The 23,063-nt window shown below is 45.9% G+C and overlaps 1 protein-coding gene across 3 annotated transcripts in view; it reads left to right on the top strand.

Annotated features, from left to right (window-relative positions):
• The window catches only part of CALCR (calcitonin receptor), a 321,285-nt gene that overhangs the window by 150,415 nt on the left and 147,807 nt on the right, over positions 1-23,063 (top strand). For 2 of the 3 annotated variants that reach the window (XM_019498115.2, XM_019498116.2), the window contains exon 2: positions 12,723-12,810. In XM_019498115.2, the coding sequence (XP_019353660.1) occupies positions 12,763-12,810 (48 nt within the window). In that variant the 5' untranslated portion in view covers positions 12,723-12,762. Of the gene's footprint in view, positions 1-12,722; positions 12,811-18,613; positions 18,797-23,063 lie in introns of those variants that run through there. The other variant, XM_006267472.4, reaches the window with a different exon arrangement.

The following is a 23,063-nucleotide window of genomic DNA, read 5'->3' on the forward strand; positions in this document are numbered from 1 at the left end:
AACAGCCCCTCAATCACCCTGTCCCCACCACCAATAAAAAACTTTATTCCCCTTGAAAACTACGTACAATGTCCTTTGTGTGCCATCCCAAGGTGGGAGGGCAGGGCATGGGGTGGGGGTGCCTATGGGGCAGAGCCCAGGGACAGCTGGCCAACATCCTGGCCTCTGGCTGTTCCCCTGTGGGTGCATATGCTGTGGCAAGTGCTGAGGGCAGGGGGCTTGCCGAGGGGTGACGGCAGTCAGTGCTACCCCAGTGTGGGTGGCTCCCCAAGGGGATAGATGCCAGGCTGGGGTGGGGGCTCAGGCAGAGCACCTGTGCTGCTATAGACAGCACAACTGTGGCCTGGATCCTGGGGTACAAGGATGTCCATCAGTTGCAGCATGAAGGGCACGGACTTGCGGGCACTCCCCAACTGATGATTGTGGTCAGTGGTGGCATCCCACTGTGCCTGCAAGGCCTTGATCATTATGCAGCACTGCCATTACAACCAGTTGTGCCCACGCTCCTGCATTCAGGCTGACAGCCCCTCATAGATGTGGGCGTTGGAGCGCATACCCTGCTTAAACTAGTGCTGCGTCCCTGCCTCACCCCACAGTGCCACCAGGTCACCAGTCTCCTCCTATACTACTTGGGGTCTCAGGTGGTGTGCATGGGTGTGGGCATGGGCAGTGGCAATGACAAGGCCATTGTGGGTCCCATGTTGGCTCTCTGGGCCTGTGCACAGCTGTCCCTGTGGTTTCAGACCTGGGCAGCTGCCTGCAGCACCCAGTTCAGGGGCATGGCATAGGACTGGCAGTCACATGGCTGAGACAGTACCCTGTAGTACCTGCAGGCTCAGGGCAGGCTGTTAGGGGTGGGCTGCAGGCAGCTGGAGCTGGCCCCAGCAGCCAGGATCTACCTGCAACTGGACCTGGGGGATGGCAGACCTGGCTGGAGCCTGCAGCAGCCTGCAGGCCTGGATGATGTGGGCCAGGGAGGTGTGTGGCACTGTGGTGCCAGGCAATGGTGCCAGAGTACAGATAGGTTGGGACAGCCTGCCCAAGGAGACACAGGGGCCTGGATTGCCCTCAGGCTCCCTGCTGGTCTGCCTCTGGGTTCAAAACGCCTGCAGGTTTTTAAAGGCCTGAGGCAGAGGCTGCCATAGATGCAGCCCAGCCCTTGGGCAAGAGAGGCTCGCAAGCCCACAGCCCTGGGGCTAGCCTGAGGCTGGCCACCTAGTGGCAGGGCTAACCTGGGAGCAAATTTTCTCCCAGGTCGCATCTACACATGTGTTACTGCACTTTAACTAATTGCACATAAATTTGATACCTGCATTTGCAGTTCTCAAATTTACACACAATTAGGGGTTTTTACTGCACAGTAAGCATATGCACACGTAGACACATACACATATTGTGCAGTAACATATGTTACTGCACAGTTAAGCATCTTGTGTAGATTCACCCACTTCATAGGAATAAAAGAATTTGTGTACATCAAGCAAGAAGACATAAATCTGGGCATATTTCCCAAGAAATATGCCCAGATTTACCTCTTTAATTTTGCACACAGTGGGCGTGTCTACACAAGATGCCTTACTGCTTAGCAGACTAATTTGCTGTGCAGTAAAGTGTCACCATTTACACATGTGTGGCAATTAGGGCACTGTAGACTAATCTGCTGCACTGCCAGATAGTCCTATCGGATACAAGTGGTACCCAGCACATGTAGATGGTGACATTGGGATTAGTTTGAGCTGGATTATATTCAGTCATATTAATTGCACATGGAGATGTGTCCATATCCTAAACTGGCATAAATTTGCACAAGAAAACAGAAGTCAAATGATGCAGACCTGACCCAATATTTGGCATACATAAAACTAGCATTTTCACAGAAGTCAGATATTGCACACATCTTTACTTTTCAAGCCCCATTGCCAATTTAACACTAACAAATATTGCAGGCAGTTTTAGAAGTCCTCTTGGAATTTTAGCTTATTATGCCTGAACTATATTGACATGATTTAGATATTAAACCATAGTTTTCACAATATTGCTTGGAGACAGGGAAATACACCGTTCATGGAATACTTAGTAAATTGTTTGGCATTTGTGTAATGTATTTGCTTTCAGTTCATCATGTGGTAAGAAACCGCTGGCCAAAATTGCTTCACAGAAACTTTTTACCTCTTATTTAAGTCTCCTTAAAGCAGCAGAAATGTCCTGTCATATTCATTGATCTGGTCCTGATATAATACTACTATCTTTTGTTCAATCTCCTTCTGCTATTTGACTGTCTCTTTTATTGTAGAATTCTAAAGTATTTGATCTTAATGAACCAATAAACCTGTTTACTGGTATTCAAGAGGTTTTTTTAACACTACTGTTTTTTCTTATCCTTTTCTTACCTTACGTTTAATTAAACTAGAGCAACTAAAGCCCTATGGATATTTTGTACATCATACTGTAATATGCTTTTGTGTGTTTTGTATCACTAATATTAAAAATGAATGGAAAGAAACTTTCATTGGGGTGCATTACATTTTCCATCCTTAGACCTAATTCTGATTTGAGCTCACTGGCCAACTTCGCAGATGAGGCCAAGTTATGTGGAATTGTGGTCACTCTTGAAGATAGGCTACAGATACAAGCATATCTAGACGGGCTAGCAAGTTGGGCAAGTCAGAACCAGATGAAGCTCAACATTGAGAAATGTAAAGTGCTTCACCTAGGGATGAACACCTACAGGCTTGGGGGGTGCCAAACTGACCAGCAGCATGAACGAAAGGGACCTGGGGGTAATAATAGACCGCAGTATGAATATGAGCCGGCTGTGCAATGCTGTTGCCAGCAGGGCAAATAATACCCTGGCGTGCATCAATCAATGCATCTCCAGCAAAATCAAGAAAGTGATTCTTCCGCTCTACTCGTCATTGGTGAGACCCCAACTGGAGTACTGCATCCAGTTCTGGGCACTGCACTTTAACAGGGATGTGGCAAAACTTGAGAGCCCAGAGGAGGTCCACCTGTATGATTGCAGACTTGCGTGGCAAGCCATATGAGGAAAGGCTGAGGGACTGGGACTCTTCAGCCTGAAAAAGAGAAGGCTGAGGGGGGACTTGGTAGCAGCTTACCACTACATCAGAGGAATACATCAAGAGCTTGGTGAACGACTGTTCACCAAGGCACACTTGGGGAAAACCAGGAGTAATGACCACAAACTCCTGGAAGACCGTTTCAGGCACAACATTAGGAAAAACTACTTCACAGTTAGTGTCCAGACTGTGGAATAAGCTCCCTCCAGAGGTGGTGCAATCACCTACCCTGGAAATCTTCAAGAGGAGACTGGACCTTGCTGTGGTCACCTGACCCCAGCTTTCTTTCCTGCCTGGTGCAGGGAGCTGAACCCGATGATCTTCCATGGTCCCTTCAAGCCTTACGATCTAGGAAACTACTGCAGTTAGTATTGTTAGACTACAGTTTATTTAAATGGTTTATTATAAAAGCTTCTTTGGAATACCTACCCGCTTTTAGTACTGCTGTAAATGGGGGGGGGAGCAACATTGAACTAAACACTTTCACCTGCTTTTCCCAGATATAATTTAGTCTTCCAGAAACCATCCAAGTAAACCTGATAATTTTAGTAGTAATACTTACTAGTAATTGCTACATTTTTATGACATGTTGAATTCCCAGAACATATATTATTAGAATACTGGATCTTTTCCTCCACTACCTTGCTTAAATTGCTTGGGGGGGGGGAGGGGGAATATCAAGCCTGCCTGCCTGTTCCACAATCAGGGCTGGGATGATAAAGCCTTGCACCCCTGCCTCCCAGCTCCAGTGCTGTCTGCCAAAAGGGAGGGAGAGGGGGAGCTGTGGGCTGGGTTTTTCCCAGCCTGAACTGAAAGAGAGGGGAAGGGAGGGGTTGCAAGGTTGGGGGGGCAGGGGAGAAGACTCCAATCCACCCAGACCCTCTTCAGTTCAGGCTGGGAAAATCCCAGCCTGCAGCTCCCTTTCCCCCACTGCCCTCTGCCCTCCCTTCCTACAGACAGCATTGGCAGCAGGGCTGAGCTGCATCAACCCAGCCCCAACTGCGCTAACAGATTGACAAGTTCCCTAAAAACTCCACTTTGGAGTACCTTCATCTTATCTCTCATTAAATGAGAGTTAATTTGTCTTTCAATCAGCCAGTTTTAAAGCTCTTTGCAGCCATGCATATGTGTCATGGCATGTCTGTAGAGTACTTTCAAGGGGCCAATCACATAATAAATGTAACTTCCAAAATAATGCATCTTCTGTCTAAATTCTTACAATTTACAAAGTAACTGCTTGGATATTTGATATATATTCTTCTGACTTTTCTTGGCTGGTACTTTTATATGAGAAGGTTTAGGAGCTTTTTCTTGTGGAAATCTTGAGGTTTTTGTATAATACACTTGTATGGAAGACCAGAGGGATTTGCATGAGGGAGGCCAATAAAAAATCAGCAAGCACCTGAGCATTTAGCCCTCTACTAATGAAGATTAGCAGTAAATCTTCATTAAGCCTTCTCTGATAGTGTAAAAGGACTGAAATAATCTCAACAGCCTTGAGAAATACTGTAGGACAAAATAAAGTTTTCACTGGATCACTTTTCTCTTCCTCTTCTCCACTCTCCTTTTCTGAAACTTCTCCATTGTTTCTTCATCTTTCTGTGACTAAACACAGCTGTCCATATTAACTAGCCCATCTTAGGTAGTGACTACTGAGTGGACATATCACATCATGTGGCTATCACAGCAGCTACAGGCAATGAACATAGTATTCGATTCAGCATTGTGGCTATAGGAACTGACAGATCACTCCTATAGAAGGTTTCTAGCCATCAGAGCAGAGGTTCTGGCTAAGCCCTTCAGTTAGACTATTGGGCTCCCCAGAAACTAGCTACTTTTAAAAGGAAGTATATGAGAGGGTTTCTATGACATGACTACTAAATTGTCATGAGTGACATGACTACCTGCAGTAGGAGAGGACTGAATTTGATCATCTGAGGGATCCCTTCTAATCCCAAATTTCTCTAATCCTAGCTCCCATTCTCTATATTAACTAGTTGATTTGATCCTCATTATAAAGTATCTATATTCCTAAAGCAATGTTTGGTGGTTTTGAACTATAAGAGTACTTTAAAAAACCCCACAAAAGCCAGGTATTTAAGAGCTATGCAGGCTCCCTGACCCATGCAGGTGCAGTGGGTCTAGCTCTGGGGTCAACAGTGTGGGTCCATGTTCATATGGTGGCATGTGGGCTGGGGATCCAGCTGCAGTTCAAATCAGGGATCAGGTAGTAGCACAAATCCTGGGGTGGGCTTCAGCATGGGTTGGGGATCGGGCAGCAATGGAGGTCCAGGGATAAGCAGCAGCCTGGGTCAGAGAATTGAGTAGCAGCACAAGTTTGAGCGTGGGTAATAGCACAAGTTCAGAGGTGGGTAGCAGCGTGAGTCCAGGAGTAAGCAGCTGTGTGGGTCAGGGAGCTGCATAGCTCTTGCTTTCTCCCTGCCACTAGTGGCCATGGCTGTCTGGGTCCAGGGATCACAAATTCTGTGGGACGCCATGCTCCACTGGCATGGACTTCAACTTTCACTAATCTCCCAGTCTACTGTAGGCCCATGCTAATGGTTCCACAGGCTGGATGTGGCCCACAGGCTACACGTTTGTCACCCCTCGCCCAAAGGCTTGTATACACTAGAAGAGCCTCTACCACAGTCATTGGGCAGGTATGTCAGCAGACCTCCAATTAGAAATGCTCAGAAACCCTCAGAAAGAGCTTTTCTCCCAGAATGACCAACTCTACCTGAAAGCCTCACACTAAGCCAACCAAAGCATTCTTCTGTCAACATAGACTTGTTTATACTAGGATTTTTGCTGGCAAAGTTGTTTGATACAGCCTAATTTTTTTCCACAATCCTAGCTGACACAGCAGTGCTGGAAATACTTTGTAGTCATTGTAGAAAGTATTTGAGTCTGCAGATAGGCTGGAACAATGAATCTGAGAGGTATGAAAATACTTATCTGTCTCAAAGACTCACCAGGTAGTGATGATCTGCCAGTACCACCACAGCAAAGGGCTCTATCTACAGCAGAATGCAAAAGGGATAGCCCCCACACTCCATTTGCTAGAAACTGGGGGTTTGTCACTCAACAAGCTTGCTACATACAATGCCTGGAATATAGGAAAAAGGAAAAATGAATGTTAGTAGCAATGAGGTTATTTGTGTTTTTTCAGAAGAGTCATAAATCAGAGAATTTCATAAGGGACCCCAGGTAAAATAGGAAAAAAGAAATGCCTCTAAGAAGAGAAGAGAGAAGTGAAGTACATGCCACATGGTAGTACCTATTAGGAAAGGCATTTTCCTAAAATCAAAACAGATATATAAAAATAACCATCGTAACAAAAGCTTGAATTGCCTGAGTTGATTCCCCATCCCTGCTTGTGCCTCTGATTTATATGCTTTTACAATGATGTACTGCTATTTGGCAAATTAAGAGAGCTCTGCTGAGAGAATTGGGTCTAGCTGATTGGAAACAGCAGAATAGCTAGAGATTAGCAGGCACCTACAAAGGCTTTCTCATCACACTTATGAGTGGAGGCATAATGGGAGCATGACTTCAAATTCCCAATGTTTCTACAGAATGTTTTTTGGGGGAGGGTATGTGTTGGGGCAGAGTTTGCACCCCTATGGAATGGGACCAAAGATCTCCACTACAGACTAGACATCCATCCAGAGGACCTCTGCCCTTCCTGGTCCCCTGATACCAAAGCATCAATGTAACTGCACTGTCACATATGCCAGACATTTCACTGGGACACCCAATCTCTATTAACTTTCAAGCAGATACTTCACAAAGTTCATGTGGATTTGACGCGCATAATGCACCAATCCAAATCTCTTGTTGTCATGGGCCATTGGACTTACCTTACATTTTTTAAGGACCTACCTATTGGCTGCACTCCAGTGATTAATGGCTACTGAAGAGATGCATGATTGCATATGCTTCTGTGATTTAGTGTGATTATCACTTGGGCTCTGATATTAATGCTAAGTCAAGGTGCCTAACATTGCTTATCATTGGGCATTGTCATGGTTAACACATTTTTGGATCAAGACCTTTCTTACTTGGCTTGGAGAAATCTACACTGTTGAAATTGTTGTCACTGGAAATAGTTCTTGAAAAGTGAAGGGGAAAGAAAAGAGGCACCAATCTTTTATGTAGGCTTTCAACCATTCCTGTGGTTAGTAATGGCCGGAACAAGAAAGTCTGCAGTATCCACACTAGATTTCCCAGATTTAGTCTGGGAAATAATTCTCTCCTTTACAATATAATATTTTTGGCACAACCACAAAAGTCAATAAGAGGTAGAAAGGAGAAGAAAAAAGAATGTATAAAGAATCTGAGTGCTAGTTTTCTTAATGACGAGGAGAGATAAGAGAAAAAAAATTAAATCTTTCAATGCGTACAAAAGTGTACCAACACCTTCCTACCGGGAAATCATTTTAAAAGGTACAAGTCACTAACAGTTACAGCAGAGAGTTACTGTGATCCTGTGATCACTGTATACTGTATACTGTGATCTCACTGGGGTTGTAGAGAGGCAGCAGCAAGGCGCCAGACTTCCATACGTAGATCCTGAGGTGGTGCAGAGTCACTTGGAAGAACTGGATGCCTTTAAGTCAGCAGGCCCGGATGAGCTCCATCCGAGGGTGCTGAAGGCACTGACTGACATCATTGCAGAGCCACTGGTGGGAATATTCGAACGCTCGTGGCACACGGGCCAAGTCCCGGAGGACTGGAAAAGGGCTAACGTGGTCCCCATTTTCAAAAAGGGGAGGAAGGAGGATCCGGGCAACTAAAGGCCAGTCAGTCTCACCTCCATCCTTGGTAAAGTCTTTGAAAAAATTATCAAGGCTCACATTTGTGAGAGCCTGGCAGGGCAAATTATGCTGAGGGGAAACCAGCATGGGTTTGTGGCGGGCAGATCGTGCCTGACCAATCTAGTCTCTTTCTATGACCAGGTTATGAAACGCCTGGACACAGGAGGAGGGGTGGATGTCGTATACTTAGACTTCAGGAAGGCCTTTGATACGGTATCCCACCCCATTCTGGTGAACAAGTTAAGAGGCTGTGACTTGGATAACTACACAGTCCGGTGGGTGGCAAATTGGCTAGAGGGTCGCACCCAAAGAGTCGTGGTGGATGGGTGGTCTCGACCTGGAAGGGTGTGGGCAGTGGGGTCCCGCAGGGCTCGGTCCTTGGACCGATACTCTTTAATGTCTTCATCAGTGACTTGGACGAGGGAGTCAAATGTACTCTGTCCAAGTTTGCAGATGACACAAAGTTATGGGGAGAAGTGGACACGCTGGAGGGCAGGGAACAGCTGCAGGCAGACCTGGATAGGTTGGACAAGTGGGCAGAAAACAACAGGATGCAGTTCAACAAGGAGAAATGCAAAGTGCTGCACCTAGGGAGGAAAAATGTCCAGCACACCTACAGCCTAGGGAATGACCTGCTGGGTGGCACAGAGGTGGAAAGGGATCTTGGAGTCCTAGTGGACTCCAAGATGAACATGAGCCGCCAGTGTGACGAAGCCATCAGAAAAGCCAATGGCACTTTATCGTGCATCAGCAGATGCATGACGGATAGGTCCAAGGAGGTGATACTTCCCCTCTATAGGGCACTGGTCAGACCGCAGTTGGAGTACTGCGTGCAATTCTGGGCGCAACACTTCAAGAAGGATGCGGATAACCTGGAGAGGGTCCAGAGAAGAGCAACTCATATGGTCAAGGGCCTGCAGACCAAGCCCTACGAGGAGAGACTAGAGAAACTGGACCTTTTCAGCCTCCGCAAGAGAAGGTTGAGAGGCGACCTTGTGGCTGCCTATAAGTTCATCACGGGGGCACAGAAGGGAATTGGTGAGTATTTACTCACCAAGGCGCCCCCAGGGGTTACAAGAAACAATGGCCACAAGCTAGCAGAGAGCAGATTTAGATTGGACATTAGGAAGAACTTCTTCACAGTTCGAGTGGCCAAGGTCTGGAACGGGCTCCCAAGGGAAGTGGTGCTCTCCCCTACCCTGGGGGTCTTCAAGAGGAGGTTAGATGAGTATCTAGCTGGGGTCATCTAGACCCAGCACTCTTTCCTGCTTATGCAGGGGGTCGGACTCGATGATCTATTGAGGTCCCTTCCGACCCTAACATCTATGAATCTATGAATCTATTCTAAATATGTGGAAAAGCAGAGATGACACTTTGGGACACCTATTAATAAAAAAACTAGTTTTAACAGCAGTCACTAGTCATTTTTCACACTCTGTACTTGATGGATTGTACCATTGTGTTACTGATAATGTTATGCTATTTTTAACAACAAAACCATATTTTAAAATAACTTTGCAACATCTGCAGCATTTAAGTAAGTTAATTTGATTTGGTATTTAACATCTCACCAGTGCAAAAGAAGGTAAATGAAAACCAGAAGAGGGAGAATGGGAAGGTACAAATATGACTAACAGTCTACACTTAGTTATGTAAACATGTACATATAGAAGACAGGGCAGGATGGTACCTTAGACACTAACTGGTTCACGCTACATGGTATGAGGCATGACCTTTCATAGGCCTACTTCATCGGATGCTATAAAACTATGCTTTCAGGTGGTTGGTCATGCTGGCAGAAAAAAACCCTTTTCTGCCTGCTTAGTAACTGCAGACAGGCTCTTCTAGTGTATACAAGCCCTTAGCTAGAGGCTTCCTAACATCTGATAAACCAGTCTGTCACCTATGAAAGCTTATGCCTCTCTAAAACAGATAGTTTCTGCCTTCTGCCTGAATTCAGACTAAATGGCTGACTACCTCTCTCTACACATGTGCATATGTGCATAACTCTGTTTGGTGTCCTTATTTTATAATCCTGCACAACTGGTAAATTACAAACTAGTGAATTAATTGAAGCTGTATACAAAAGGTTCAAAGTACTTCCCCTCTTATCTAACTGGGAAGTCTTTTACTTTGATTCAATTGTCTGGCATTGCTGATTGAAAATAAATATGTGGATGACTTACTGTGATCACGTTGTCACAGTAGTCATTACCCAACCCATTGCCTCTTGAGTGTCATATACAGTGTATCCCTGCTCAGGCTCTGACAGACAACTTCTAATCAGCTGCAAATCTATTTTCTTGAGCTGTGTTTTCCACTGCTTCCAATGTTTGTAGTCTTCCACATCTGAGAGAACCAGGCATAAAACACTTATATTCTGTAGTGCTAGCAGTTTATGTGCACTCTGCATTTACTTTTTATACATGTAAATCACAGCATAAGAGGCAGGCAGAGAAGGATCAGGCTATATGCATTTAAAGATCACCTTAAACAGTAGAAGTCATTAATACCATGGCTGCCTATTGACATGCTGATTCGTATTCTAATTAGAATGCATTGGAGCATTGATTAATCAGGTCTGCTCTGCATTCTAATTACAACGCTCTAGCGCTGCCTCACTATCATGTATATTAAGCCCCACCATGTTTTAAAATGGCAATAGGAACACTCTAACTATTCATTAGAGCAGCTGTCAGGGAACCACTCTAATTAAAACAGCCCCTCCCTACCCTCAAGCACGTATATTGGCACTCATTGATTTTGCATTACTATACAAGGTCAGTTTGTCGCACATCCTTATTACTGCTTGATAGGAAGTCTATAACACTGCTCATTCCTTAGATGAGGATGATCATAAATTATGTCACTTGCTTTGCTTTACCTCAGATGTATTGCCTGCCACAGCACTTTGAAGTCAATGATGATGTTGTTTTCCTGGTATTGATGCTATTTTGCATTTGAGTGGTTATTTGTGCTCACTCTCTATAAAATAAATTGAAGGTCCAATTCTACAAGCCCTCAGAATTCCTGCAGATGTCTGCAAGAAGTCCAAATACACCCGGGGCTTTCACCACAGTTTCAACACAGCACCTTTCAATCTCTGGTTACAAGATGTCAGCAAATAAAAACACAGTAATCTGGGCATTTTCTAACATCGGCAGAAAATAATGCACAGCTGAAAGATATATATGAATAAGATGTTAGGAGCATTTGAAAAAAACCTCTCTCCATAGCTATTGTTTTCATCTTTAGAAAACAGTGTATGCCTGCAGAGTGCCAACTGGCACTGGGGAGGTTAAGAGGAAGGACTAGCTGGACACCTACTGCCTTCAGTGCTTAAAGCCTTTTTAAGAGCCATTTCTGGGAGGGCACTGGAGGGTTTTGTTTCACATGGCTGGAAAGGTGGGGCTAGGGAAGGCTTCCTGAGGACTCATTAGGCGCAGACAGAAAAGCAGCATTGCCGGAAGTACCATGAGTTATAATGATCCCTCAGACCCAGCAGACTTTTGCTGTTGGGCCCCAGGGGTTGGGGAATCGAGCAGCTGTTTAGAGCGACCGCAAGCCTGCAGCTGCTCTCCCATAGCAATGCCCCTTCCCACTCCCAGCCCTGGCACTGTTTTCAGAATGGGAGGGAGGAAAGCGAATAGAGGGAGCTTGTTCTGGGGGTTGCCAGCCAGTGCCAGAGGGTGGAACAGGTGGATGAGAGTCCCTGCGCCTCCAATCCACCTGCCCCAACCTCCAGACTGAACTCCCTCTGCTCCCTTCCCCCACTCCCATTCTGAAGACAGGGCTGGGAGCAGCCCTGTCAGCTCAGCCCTACTCCCAGTGTGTGCAGACACAAGATACTGAAGGCGCTTCATTTTGCAGTATCTTTATCTGAACCGTCATCAATGATGGTTCAGATTGTCATGGGATCAGGCCTCTTTAAAGCACTCTGCAGCCATGTACTTGTGTTTGGTCATGCCTGTATAGTGCTTTCAGGGGCCAGATTGGGCAAAAATTGTCACTTCTGTTTCCACTTATTGTTTCACAGTCTGAGGCATCTTTTATCTGAACCTGTAGCCACAATAACAAATACAAGTAAAAGCTAAATATGGCTATAAAAATTTATACTTGGTGAGGATGACGACAAGCCTTGAAGAAGTTTGAACTGAGCACCCAATTCATAGTACTTCTAATCGCGTTTAAAAAAAATTACTGAGGTTTTTAAAGGGCTAAGGATTAAAATGGAACACACTGCCAGAAGCAAAACAGTCCAAGGGCTTGTCTTCACTACAGTGTTAGTGCAAACTATAACTTGAGCACTGATCCCTAGCTCTGCTTTTCCACACACAAATACATTCTCTAGCTGTAATTAGGTGGTGCTTTAAACTCAAGCTAATTAGCCTCTCATAGGGTGTGACTGAAGTTCTATTGTTGCTGATACTTGAGTAATTCTGTCAGGATATAGCTGTGGCCTAAAACTCAGATTAAAACAATGCATCAACTGCCAATAGATTTACACTGGTAATCCAGTCATTCTGGGTATCTTGATTGCTGTTTTTCAATCCAGTTTTTCTTACATGCACATGCTGGGCTAGTTGGAATCTAATAACTTGAGCTAGTTGTAGGAAAGTGGAAGCTGTGAAAAAGACCAAAATGAAAGTATACAATCTGCACACACACACAACTTTAAAATCAGAAATCTTTTTTAACATGCTCGTGCGTGTGTGCGCGTGCGCGCACACACACACGCACACACACAGGCATACACAAGCAGGGAAATTGTCACAGTTGGTCATGGATAAATAAGGCTAATATTTTGTTATTGTTGTTCAATTCCCAGAAGGGTCAGCAAAGGTGTGTCTCCCCAGAAAGAATCCACAATGGAAAAAACAACCCACAGTTGCTTCTTACTGATTATACTTCTAATCGTAAGTAAAAAAAAAAAAAAAAATGAACTGCTTATTTTTTCTGGCAAATTAAAGAAATGTTCTAAAAGGTCATGCTATTATTGTTATGCACGAAAAGGCACTGAGCGGGTGTCCTATCAATAAAAACTTAAAACAAGAATAAATAAAACTACTGTAAGAACAGATCTCATATGAAAGATGTGCCCTAAGGTCAATGATTCTTGGTGATACAGAAGTGAAAGACAAAGGAGAACATGGTTCATGTGCCTTTTCATTTCCACAATTACCTATCTGCGAAATACCTATGATACAGAGAGTTATAATTTTGGAAATTTGCAGTAAAATCTGGTTAGTCATTAGAGACTTGGACACTGGATATTACCAGTGGATTTAACTTTTTTTTAGCAACATAATGATAGTTAATCTGCTTTTAGCAACCGAAACTAAGTAAATTCAGCCTAGCTATTACCTATTCAATTAAATTATGTTTTCATCTATTTATTCTTAATTTTGTATCATATAACATGTTCCATTTCACTATATCTAATGTGTCTGGGTTATGTTACTCTGAACATCTTAGCTTTTGAATATCCTGACCTTGGTTTCAATAACATAGTTATTTGTATTTAGTTATAATATACTGCACTTGAATATGATTTTTTAAGAGGCAGCAATCTACACATTGCTCTATGAAAACATTTTTACTGTGTTGTACTTCCTTTATGGGACTTCCTTATAGTACTGCCTATACTGTGCCATACATGTGGCGCACAGTTATTTTTAGCAGCTACTTCATTGTAGCGGCACATTCCCCCATTGTAGCATGCCGCTACGGAAAAGTAGCTGCTGGTCACGTGTAGACATCCATGGGCACTACATTACCATGGTGCATTGCTACAGTGACGTAGCATCATGTGTAGACATTCCCAGTATGTTGATTTCTATACTGAGCACCTCCCAGATTGATTAAATGCCTTTTCTGGACTTCACTTGACAAGATTTAAATGATTAATAATGGTACTGGTGGAGGGTAGGAGGAGTGCAAGGTGAGACTGCGTATTTCACTTTAACAGTTGTCACATGCTTCCTGCTAACTTGGCCTCAAAGTTTATCAATCCAGAACTCAGTTGCTACCTTATAAAGAAGCACTCCCATAATACTAGCTAAACCATGTACAATAAAATCCTCTGTTCAATAGGAACTTTGTCAAAATATTCTGATGTCTATCAGCCTCCTTATAGCCAATCTATTAACCTATCAGTCTCTGAATGGTCTCTGAAGTGCTTCATGGTGCTGTGAAAACTGCTGTGAATGGCATTCATAGTTTCATAGTAGGTAGGGTTGGAAGGGACCCAAGCAGATCATCAAGTCTGACCTCCTGCCATGGGCAGAAAAGAATGCTGGGGTCAAACAACCCTGGCTAAGTGATTGTCTAGCCTCTTTTTGAAGACCACAGGGTAGGAGTGAGCACCACTTCCCTTGGAAGTTGGTTCCAGATCCTAGCCTCTCTGACTGTGAAGTAGTGCCTCCTGATATCTAGTCTGAATCTACTCTCCGTCAACTTATGGCTGTTATTTCCTTGTTACTCCCAGTAGTGCTCAGGGGAACAGGGACTTTCCTCTTGTGGAGGCTGAACAGGTTCAGGTCTCGTAGCCTCTCCTTGTAGGGTCTGCCCTATTGCCCCCTGATCATGCAAGTGGCCCTCCTCTGGACTCCCTCAAAGTTGTCCACATCCCCTCTGAAGTGCAGTGCCCAGAACTGGACGCAGTACTCCAACTGCAGCCTGACCAATGTCATATAGAGGGGGAGGATCACCTCCTTGGACCTGCTTGTGATGCATCTGTGGATGCATGACAAAGTGCGGTTAGCCTTCCTGACTGCGTCCCCACATTGGTGGCTCATGTTCATCTTGGAGTCTATAATGACTCCAAGGTCCTTTTCTGCCTCTGTGCTAATGAGAAGGGAGTTCCCCAGCCTGTAGGTATGCTGCTGGTTATTTCTCCCTAGGTGCAGTACCCTGCACTTCTCAGTACTGAATCCCATCCTATTCTCATCCGCCCACCCCGTAACCTGCTCAGATCCAATTGCAGCCTGTCCCTCCCTTCTAGAGTGCCCACTTTTCCCCACATCTTAGTGCCATCTGTGAATTTGAACAAGGTGCTTTTCAGCCCCTCATCCAAGTCGCTGATGAAGATGTTGAACAGTGCAGGCCCGAGGATCGAGCCTGGGGGACCCCACTGCCCACATCCCTCCAGGTCGAAAATGACCCGTCCACCACCACTCTTTGTGTGTGGCCCTCCAGCCAATTAGTGACCCATCTGACTGTGTAGGCATCAACACCACAATCTCCTAATTTTTTAATGAGAATGGGGTGAGATACAGTATCGAAGGCCTTCCTAAAGTCCAGAAAGACTATGTCCACCGTGACACCTGCATCCAAAGATTTTGTGACCCAGTCATAGAAGGCCACCAGGTTGGTCTGACAGGACCTGCTTCTAATGAACCCATGTTGGTTGCCCCTAAGCATACACTCCCCTGCATGCCCCTCGCAGATGTTCACCTGGATAATTTTCTCAAAGAGCTTCCCCAGGACTGAGGTAAGACTAACAGGCCTATAATTTCCTGGGTCCTCCTTCCTCCCTTTTTTGAAAATGGGGACTACATTGGCCCTTTTCCAGTTCTCTGGCACCTCACCAGAGCACCACGAGTGTTCGTAAAGCTCTGCCAGGGGTCCTGCAATGACCTCTGCCAATTCCCACAGCACTCTGGGGTGGAGATCATCAGGACCTGCTGATTTGAACACGTCCAGTCCCACCAGAAGTTCCCTGACTAGGTTCTCTCTGACCCTGGGCCTGGCTGTGCTTCCCCTGGAACCATAAGGGATCCTGGTGGGGGGGATGACCTGGTCCCTGCTCAGAAAAATGGAGGCAAAGACATTGTTAAATAGGTTAGCTTTGTCATCTGGTGACTGTTGTCTGCATTACTGTTGTCAAATGAAGAAGCATCCATTAATTCTGGTTGTGCCAATTCCCTCCTCAGAAATGTCTGTATGTATCTTGCTTCCATGCTTACTGTCATAGTAACTTAGGACAGGGGCTCTCTAATTAATTCCCTCTGGGTATGGAGAGGGTAACATCTGTAGTACTCAAAGTACCTTTTGAGGTACTCTAAAAAGTGAGGACACAGATGACACAGCGCTGAAAAGCTATAAATGTGCTCTAACCATATGGAAAAGACCTTGGATGAAACCTGAACAACTTTGAAGTGCTTTGTGTTATGTTTGCACCCTCCAGCAGCACATGATAGAGAATTGGTCAGTTTGCCAGCATCACACAGTACACTGCTTCTTGTCCCTGGCCCCACAGCCCTAACCTGATGCTCCTGTGACTCACTCCCAACTCTACTACCCTTTTTAATTTTCTGGACCACCACCCCAAGAACTTGACTTCTCAAATGGGACACACTTTTGAGTACCCACCCACTCACCAATCAACCAACCACACCACCCTTCCTATACCCCAAATGCCTGTGTCTGCAAAATCCTTCACCAACTGGAGGCTATGGGCCTTATCTCCAGCTGTAGCCAGTAGCACTCAAGAGTCCCTCAGGAAGAGCCATTGAGCAGATCACAGCAAAGATGGCAGTTCACAGCCACAACCATGGGTGGCATCAGTGCGGGGCCAAAATGCAGTACAAGAGAGACTATCATGGCAACCATATTTTACATGCTGGACAGGTGGCATGCCTGTACTATAAAGGGCTCTCACAGATCCTTGTGGAAAATGACTCCATAGAGCTTTGCTTTATAATCAACTCAGGGGAGAAGCTAAAACTGTCCAACAACAGTGATAACATGGACCTGGAGGACTGAAAAGGTTCCAACCCAAGCCCCTGCCAAGATGCAGACCCAAATGGGAACAAAGCATCCTGGGGTGTCCCTTCGTTTGTTTGGGGCTGTTAAGTAGAAGATGTACTGTCCTGATGGCTGGTACAGCTTGGGTGGCAGTTTAGGGAGGAACAGCATCTCAGGCATCCCTTCAACATCACTGCTGGATGTCCTGCCATTATCTCCATACAACTCTCCTGCCATGATCTCCTTCAACCATCTTGCCCTTGTCAACTGAGTTCCCAGGGCTCACATGCTTGGAGAGAATTTTTCAAGAATGCCAAGCCTACTGGTGAGCAAAAGGGTGCCATCAGTAGCCCTCTTTCTCTCCCCACAAATGTCTAGTCACCCTGAGGCCTGTTTGGAGCAAGGCCTGCAGCATGATTGGACCCACAGGTCTCTGGTATCTGGTAGGACCATGCCTTGGGAAGCAAGAGGTATAACTAGATGTCAGAGTTGGAAGCCCACGTGACATGGGTGGATAGATTGATTTGTAGGTTTCAGGTTGATTGGAAGCAAAAAAGGGAAAGATGCCATATCCTTTTTTGAGGAGAGAGGGGTGGAATAATGGGAACACTCTAGTACAGGGGTGGGCAAATTCTGGGCCATGGGCTGGATCAGGCCTGCAGTGGACTCCATTTCCCAGCAGCCCCTGCCCGTGTCACTGCAGCTAGTTTCCTTGGAGACCCTAGCAGTGGTGGCACTGTGACAGTTTTTCTGGAGTTTCCAGGGGGAGCAGCCCCAGCAGCACTGGCAGGATGCACAGCTAGGCGGGGAGCTACTCCAGGGCTGGGATCTTTCAGCAGTGACAGCATGGTCCAGAACTGGGGCAGAGCTGCAGTCTGCTGCCTGCACAGCCTGGGCAGGGGTGTGCAGGCAACATATTGGTGCTCTGCCCCAGTTCTGGATCATGCTAGTACCACTGCAAGATCCCAGCCCCAGCTGCGGAGCTCTTCCCTGCCCAGCTGTGCATCCTACCAGTGCTGCTGGGGGCAGTCTCCGTGGAAATCCTGGTCACAGCGCTGCCACTGCTGGAGTCTCTATGGAAATTGGCTGCAGCGACGCAGGCAGGGACTGTCAGGAAAGGGAGTCCAGCTGCTGGCCAGATCTGTCATTTTGCCCACCCCTGCTTTAGTGTCTTCTTCCTTACCACCTCTCAGTAGTATAGTAGGGCAGGCGAGGGGGGCAAAAGCCCCAGGTGCTGCCTAAGAGGAAGGGAGTGCCAAAATGGAGGCAGAAGAGCTTGAAACTCCCAGCAGCTATGGGCTCCAGCTGCATGGAGTGGGGGAAGGTGACTGAAGTTTTATTGTCACCCAGCATTGGACTCTGTGGTGGCTGTGGGGGCAAGTGAGAGAGTTACTTCCTTAGCTTCTGGCCACCTTCCCCCTTCTCATGGCTGAAGCCCATGGCTGCAAAGCAGGTACGCCTCTGCCACACACCCCTGCAGTTTACGTATATAGGCACATAGCCTCCAGTAGCCACATGGTTGCTTACATATCCATGCTGCATGGGTAATAAAATTGCAAACTATAAGTGCCAAAAATTTACCTACATAACTACATAAGAGTCATTTAAGTACAAAAAGAATAATAAAATTACACCCTGGTGGCCGGTAAAACTAGGCCCAACACCCTCTTATCTCTGAAAAATGTCCTGTTGCAATGCAAGAAAGGAGCCCCTCCCACAGGTTGACCCCTATGCTCTGGAGAGGAATGGTAATAGAACAAAATACTGTTACGGTACTGAAGTTGTGCTGGTACCAAATACTACATTTAGACTTCCAAAACATTTCTCATACTAACCCCCTGTTATCAAACACTCCACTTCAGCAAATGTGCAGAGGCTCCTGAGATGAAATGCAAAAATGTTTGGAGTTCATCACTTCACCAAGGCAGGCAACTTTAACAATAGTTTCATGTCTATTTATGCTTATTCCAGGATCAATGCCTGCAGCCACAGCTGCTGTCATAGATGCTACCTTTGAAGGCCCAAGGATGCAGATCAAAAAGTAGCAAGGAGCAGGGGAATGAAGAAGATGCTTACAGGCCTGGTAGCACCCTCACAGAGCAGATCTGTGGCAGCAGATCTGGTATGCATAAGAACTGAAAACTACCAAAATAGGTATGCTGACCTGGTAAGCCTCTGGTGTCCCCCAGGTTAGGCACATTCCTGTCTTCCAGATACAGCAGAATGCTAAGACCACTACCAAAGATTTTGGTATAGATATGCCAAAAACTAACATAGATAAGCCACTGGAGAACCTCAACATCAAGATGGAGACACAGTGGTCTCTCATAGTCCTGCATAAACAGCAAATGGAGAGCATCTAACCTCTGCTCTATTTTGCCCCCTATATTCAGGCCAGTACACCACAAAGATCTGTGCACCACTGTTCAAGAAGCATCACTACCCTCCACAAGCCCAGGTCTATGAGTCATTGGCCCTTGTGTTCCAGTGGGCCACGGTGCTTCTCCAGTCCTGTATTTCAGCCAGGACACCCCCATCAGCGTTCCATACTGAGAGGCCACAGGATGGGACAGAAGGGAGCTACAAGACAGTGTCATTCCCAGGGGACTTGGGGATTTGGGGTCACAAATAACACCTCTTGATCTTCTAAGGTCTTGAGCCATTTCTCTTCAGGGGAAAGCAGTATAAAGTGAGACTCCAGTACCTTTGATCCCTCTTCACAATAGGACAGAATGCTTAGCCATCACTCAAGCCTCAAGGCCCATTCCCTCTCCTTGGGGAATCTGTGAGCCCATAATGGCAGGGCTAGGCCACTTGGGGGCCACTTTCAGAGAGCACACCTCTCTCCCTTTTCCTTCCTACAGTTCAAGTAGCAAGTCCCTTATATTCCACACCAAATGTGCAGAGCATATTGTTTTAAGAGCACAGCAATAGCACGCAAATGTTTTAGATGCTTAATAAAAAGTTTGTTTGGTTTAAAAACAAGTACTGTATTGTTCCAACTATAATCCAACCCTGTACATAAGAAAACCTCACATTTTCATATTCAGAATTTTTTTCTGAATATAAGTTGGTAACTAAAGATAAAGACCTTGAATTCCCATTGCTCATAGTAAATCCCACAGAAGAATCACATAACCAAGAAAAGGACTCAGAATTAAGCAAACTAAAAATACTAAAATAAAACTGCACTGAAGTAAATTCTGAGTTGGTGTTTTTGCTGCATGCATAAAAATGCTGCAGAGGGAGCCCAATTTTAAGTTGACTCCATGTAAAAGATGAGTATTATTTTCATGGGTCCTTTGGAGAAAAGAAATATAGACATATAGTCAGAACAATATAATAGAGGTGGTGTCTCCATTTCCTTGGGCTTTACACAGCGCTGCCTCCTTCCTGCCTTACAGCCCGGCACCACTGGAAGTATCCTGAGACTGCCATGACAGTTGTGATGCTTGAGAGGCTTGGTGCTGGCTGGTCACCTTTGAGCCTCTGCTGCCTATGCATTTAGGACGGTCTTATTGCTGGCCCTGCAGGTGTTAAGCTAAAATGATAATCTGGGGCTGACATGGCTTGCTCCTCCACCATGACTCAAAGCATCCAAAGGCAGGCTTCTGCCAGTAATTGAAGAGCTTCTTCCTGGCACCCAAGTTTCTGGTACAGCTTTCATGAACCACTGGAGGAGTAGCAAATCCATGTCCTCAAGCAGCAAGAGGGAGATTAATGAGCCTTACAACTATCTTGTAGGAGCACCACTGGCATTCTCTCCCCCCATCATTAGGGGCACCATGTAGGAGTCCCAGTGTTCATGTGGATGAACTATATTTAATGGTCCACAATACTCTACAGCAGGGGCAGGCAATTATTTCAGGCAGAGGGCCACTTACTGAGTTTTGGCAAGCTATCAAGGGCTGCATGGGTAGCCCCATCCCTTGATGGGTGCAACACCCCCTAGTCACCATTTTGGGACTGGAAGTCCTACCCCTTAACCCCTACCCTTTGCCACCAGAAGTTCCTCCTCTTGCCCCCAGAAATACTCCTTTCAGCAAGGGTTTTTGCCATCTCAGAACCAGAAAAATACTAAATTTTATTCTAAAAAATGAACATCTACAACATTCATTAATTTAATTTCAAAAAATATTTTTGTCCTGATTTACATGTGTTTGTGTGTTGCACACAGAGGTGATTGCACAACAGTTTAAAATGAAGTCTTACCTGTTGGGGGTAGGGGCATGGGGGGTAGGTATAGATTTGTGCGGGGTTGTGGGTGTGTGGGTATGTGGGGGAGGGTGGATAGGTGTGGGGGTGGGTGTGAGGTGAGGGAGAATGCGGGTGTATGTGAATATGTGGGGTGTGGGTGGGTATGCGGTTTGTGGTGGGGAGGGTGGCTGGGGTGTGTGTCTGCATGTATGCCAGTGCAAAGGGGGTGTGGGTGCATGTGTATGGTGGGGTGTGCATGTGGGACTCACCCTATGAACAGTTGCACACACACATACTTATATTCTCCCTCTCCCTCACTACACACACTCACTCACTCACCTTCCCTCATTGCTCTCTCTACCTCTCTCTCCCCCTCCCTCGTTGCACGGACACACACACACACAAACACAGACACATACACTGTCTTTCCCTCCCGCATTGCATGGATGGACAGACACGCACACACACACACACACACACACTGTGTGCCTCTCTCACTACACACACGCACACACTCCCCACCCCTGCCTCCTGGCCCCAGGGTACTGGCACGGCCCCGCGGCCAGCCATGTGCAGGGAAAGTGGTGTCAGGCAGAGACTTCTAGTTGGGGGGGGGGCAGGGGTGGGCTGGCCTTGCTGGTGAGTCCTCCTGGCTTCCCCTGGGTCCTACTGCCCCTGTCTCCTGTCATCTTTGACAGGCAGCAAGGAGCAGATAAATATTAATCTTTTAAACTTTTTAGGTGCCCCACGGGTTGGATAGAATGGCCGGGTGGGTTGGATCTGGCCCATGGGCCATATTTTGCCCACCCCTGCTGTAAGTATGATGAAAAAGTAACCCTTGTTGTTGTTGTGCTAAGGGCCATGGTGAAATAGGTGCCATAGATGATGCCAGTGCTGTTAAGAAACCCTATCAGGGGACATCCAGGTATGACATCCTACTGGTTGGATTGGCAGAGGATGCGTGATGCCAAAACTTTCTAGATGGATCAACAATTCTCCCAAGTGGCTGCTTCAGCTGTGGGCTTACCTTGGCCAAAATGGTTTGAAAGAGACGGGAGGCTATCAGTTTTCACCAGCTTCCAGATGGCAATTGCCACCTTCTTCTCCACAGTCCTAGGCACCCTCATGTTGGTGGCTTGTCTCTGGAGTGACAGGGCTAGGTTAGCACACATCTCTACCCAGGAAGATGGCTTTGCTTATCCTGAAGTTCTGCTGAAATGGCTCTTCATCCAGATCCTCATGACGGTTTGCTTCTACCTGTCACTGTTTGGGTCTCTGGCTCAGAAATAGTTATATGGAGTCTGGAGGTGGTCCCAGAGAAAGCCATTCTTTAATACTTCTTCCCCTGGAATCTAGTCCCCAGATATGCGGTCACATGGCACAGCGAGGGTCGTGGTGTTTTCAGCTGCCCTGCTTTGGCATACCAGCTAGCAGACAATTTGGAAGAGCATAACTTTGTAAGTCAGGAGAACAGATCCAATACTTCAAAGCTGGCTCTTTATGAGAAACTGGAGGGTGAGGAGATGGTAGGAGTCCATTCTTTGGTCCTGCTAAGGAGGAAATGCACATAAAACTGACTAGCCTTTCTGAGGTGAAACTAACTGGCCTGCAGTGCCATAAAGGAACAGAAGCCTGAGTGTCAATCACTCACAGGGATTTGCTTTTTCTATTTGTCTGTCCTCAACAGCTTCTGGGGTTTGTGACTAAACGGCATGCTGAGATGCCTGATGACCAGCCTCATAGTTGTGGAGCATTGCAACAGAATGAAGTCTGGCACTTATGAAATGCCTCAGTTGGGAGGGGAATATGCATTTTTATAGTCCTAACATGCTACAAATTAAATCCACTTCAAATTAGAGCTGGATTTGAAGCACTCCAAATATAAATCTGTTCCTACCCTTAGTTTCTCAAATGCTTTATTAAGATGCCCACATTCATTGGGCATCTTCGCACAGTTTTTGTTCTCATGCTACTGGTTTGGGCTGCAAGATGAGGGGAAAATGTCCCTGGATATTTCGCCATCCTGAGGAATCTTTTTTCTGCTTCCTTGTCTGTTGTGGCAGAGTTGTTTGTGAAAGCCCCTCCCTTGCTACATGGGTAGATCTAAAATATTGAAAGTGGTAGTGCAGGTGGTCTCATGCATCATCACATTACTCATGTTTTTCTCCAGTTAAAAAAACTTTAGAAGCTTTGCTAATATACTAGGGGCCTATGGCTATATTAT

The sequence above is a fragment of the Alligator mississippiensis genome, chromosome 5 (assembly GCF_030867095.1).
Source record: "Alligator mississippiensis isolate rAllMis1 chromosome 5, rAllMis1, whole genome shotgun sequence".
Taxonomy (NCBI): Eukaryota; Metazoa; Chordata; order Crocodylia; family Alligatoridae; genus Alligator; species Alligator mississippiensis.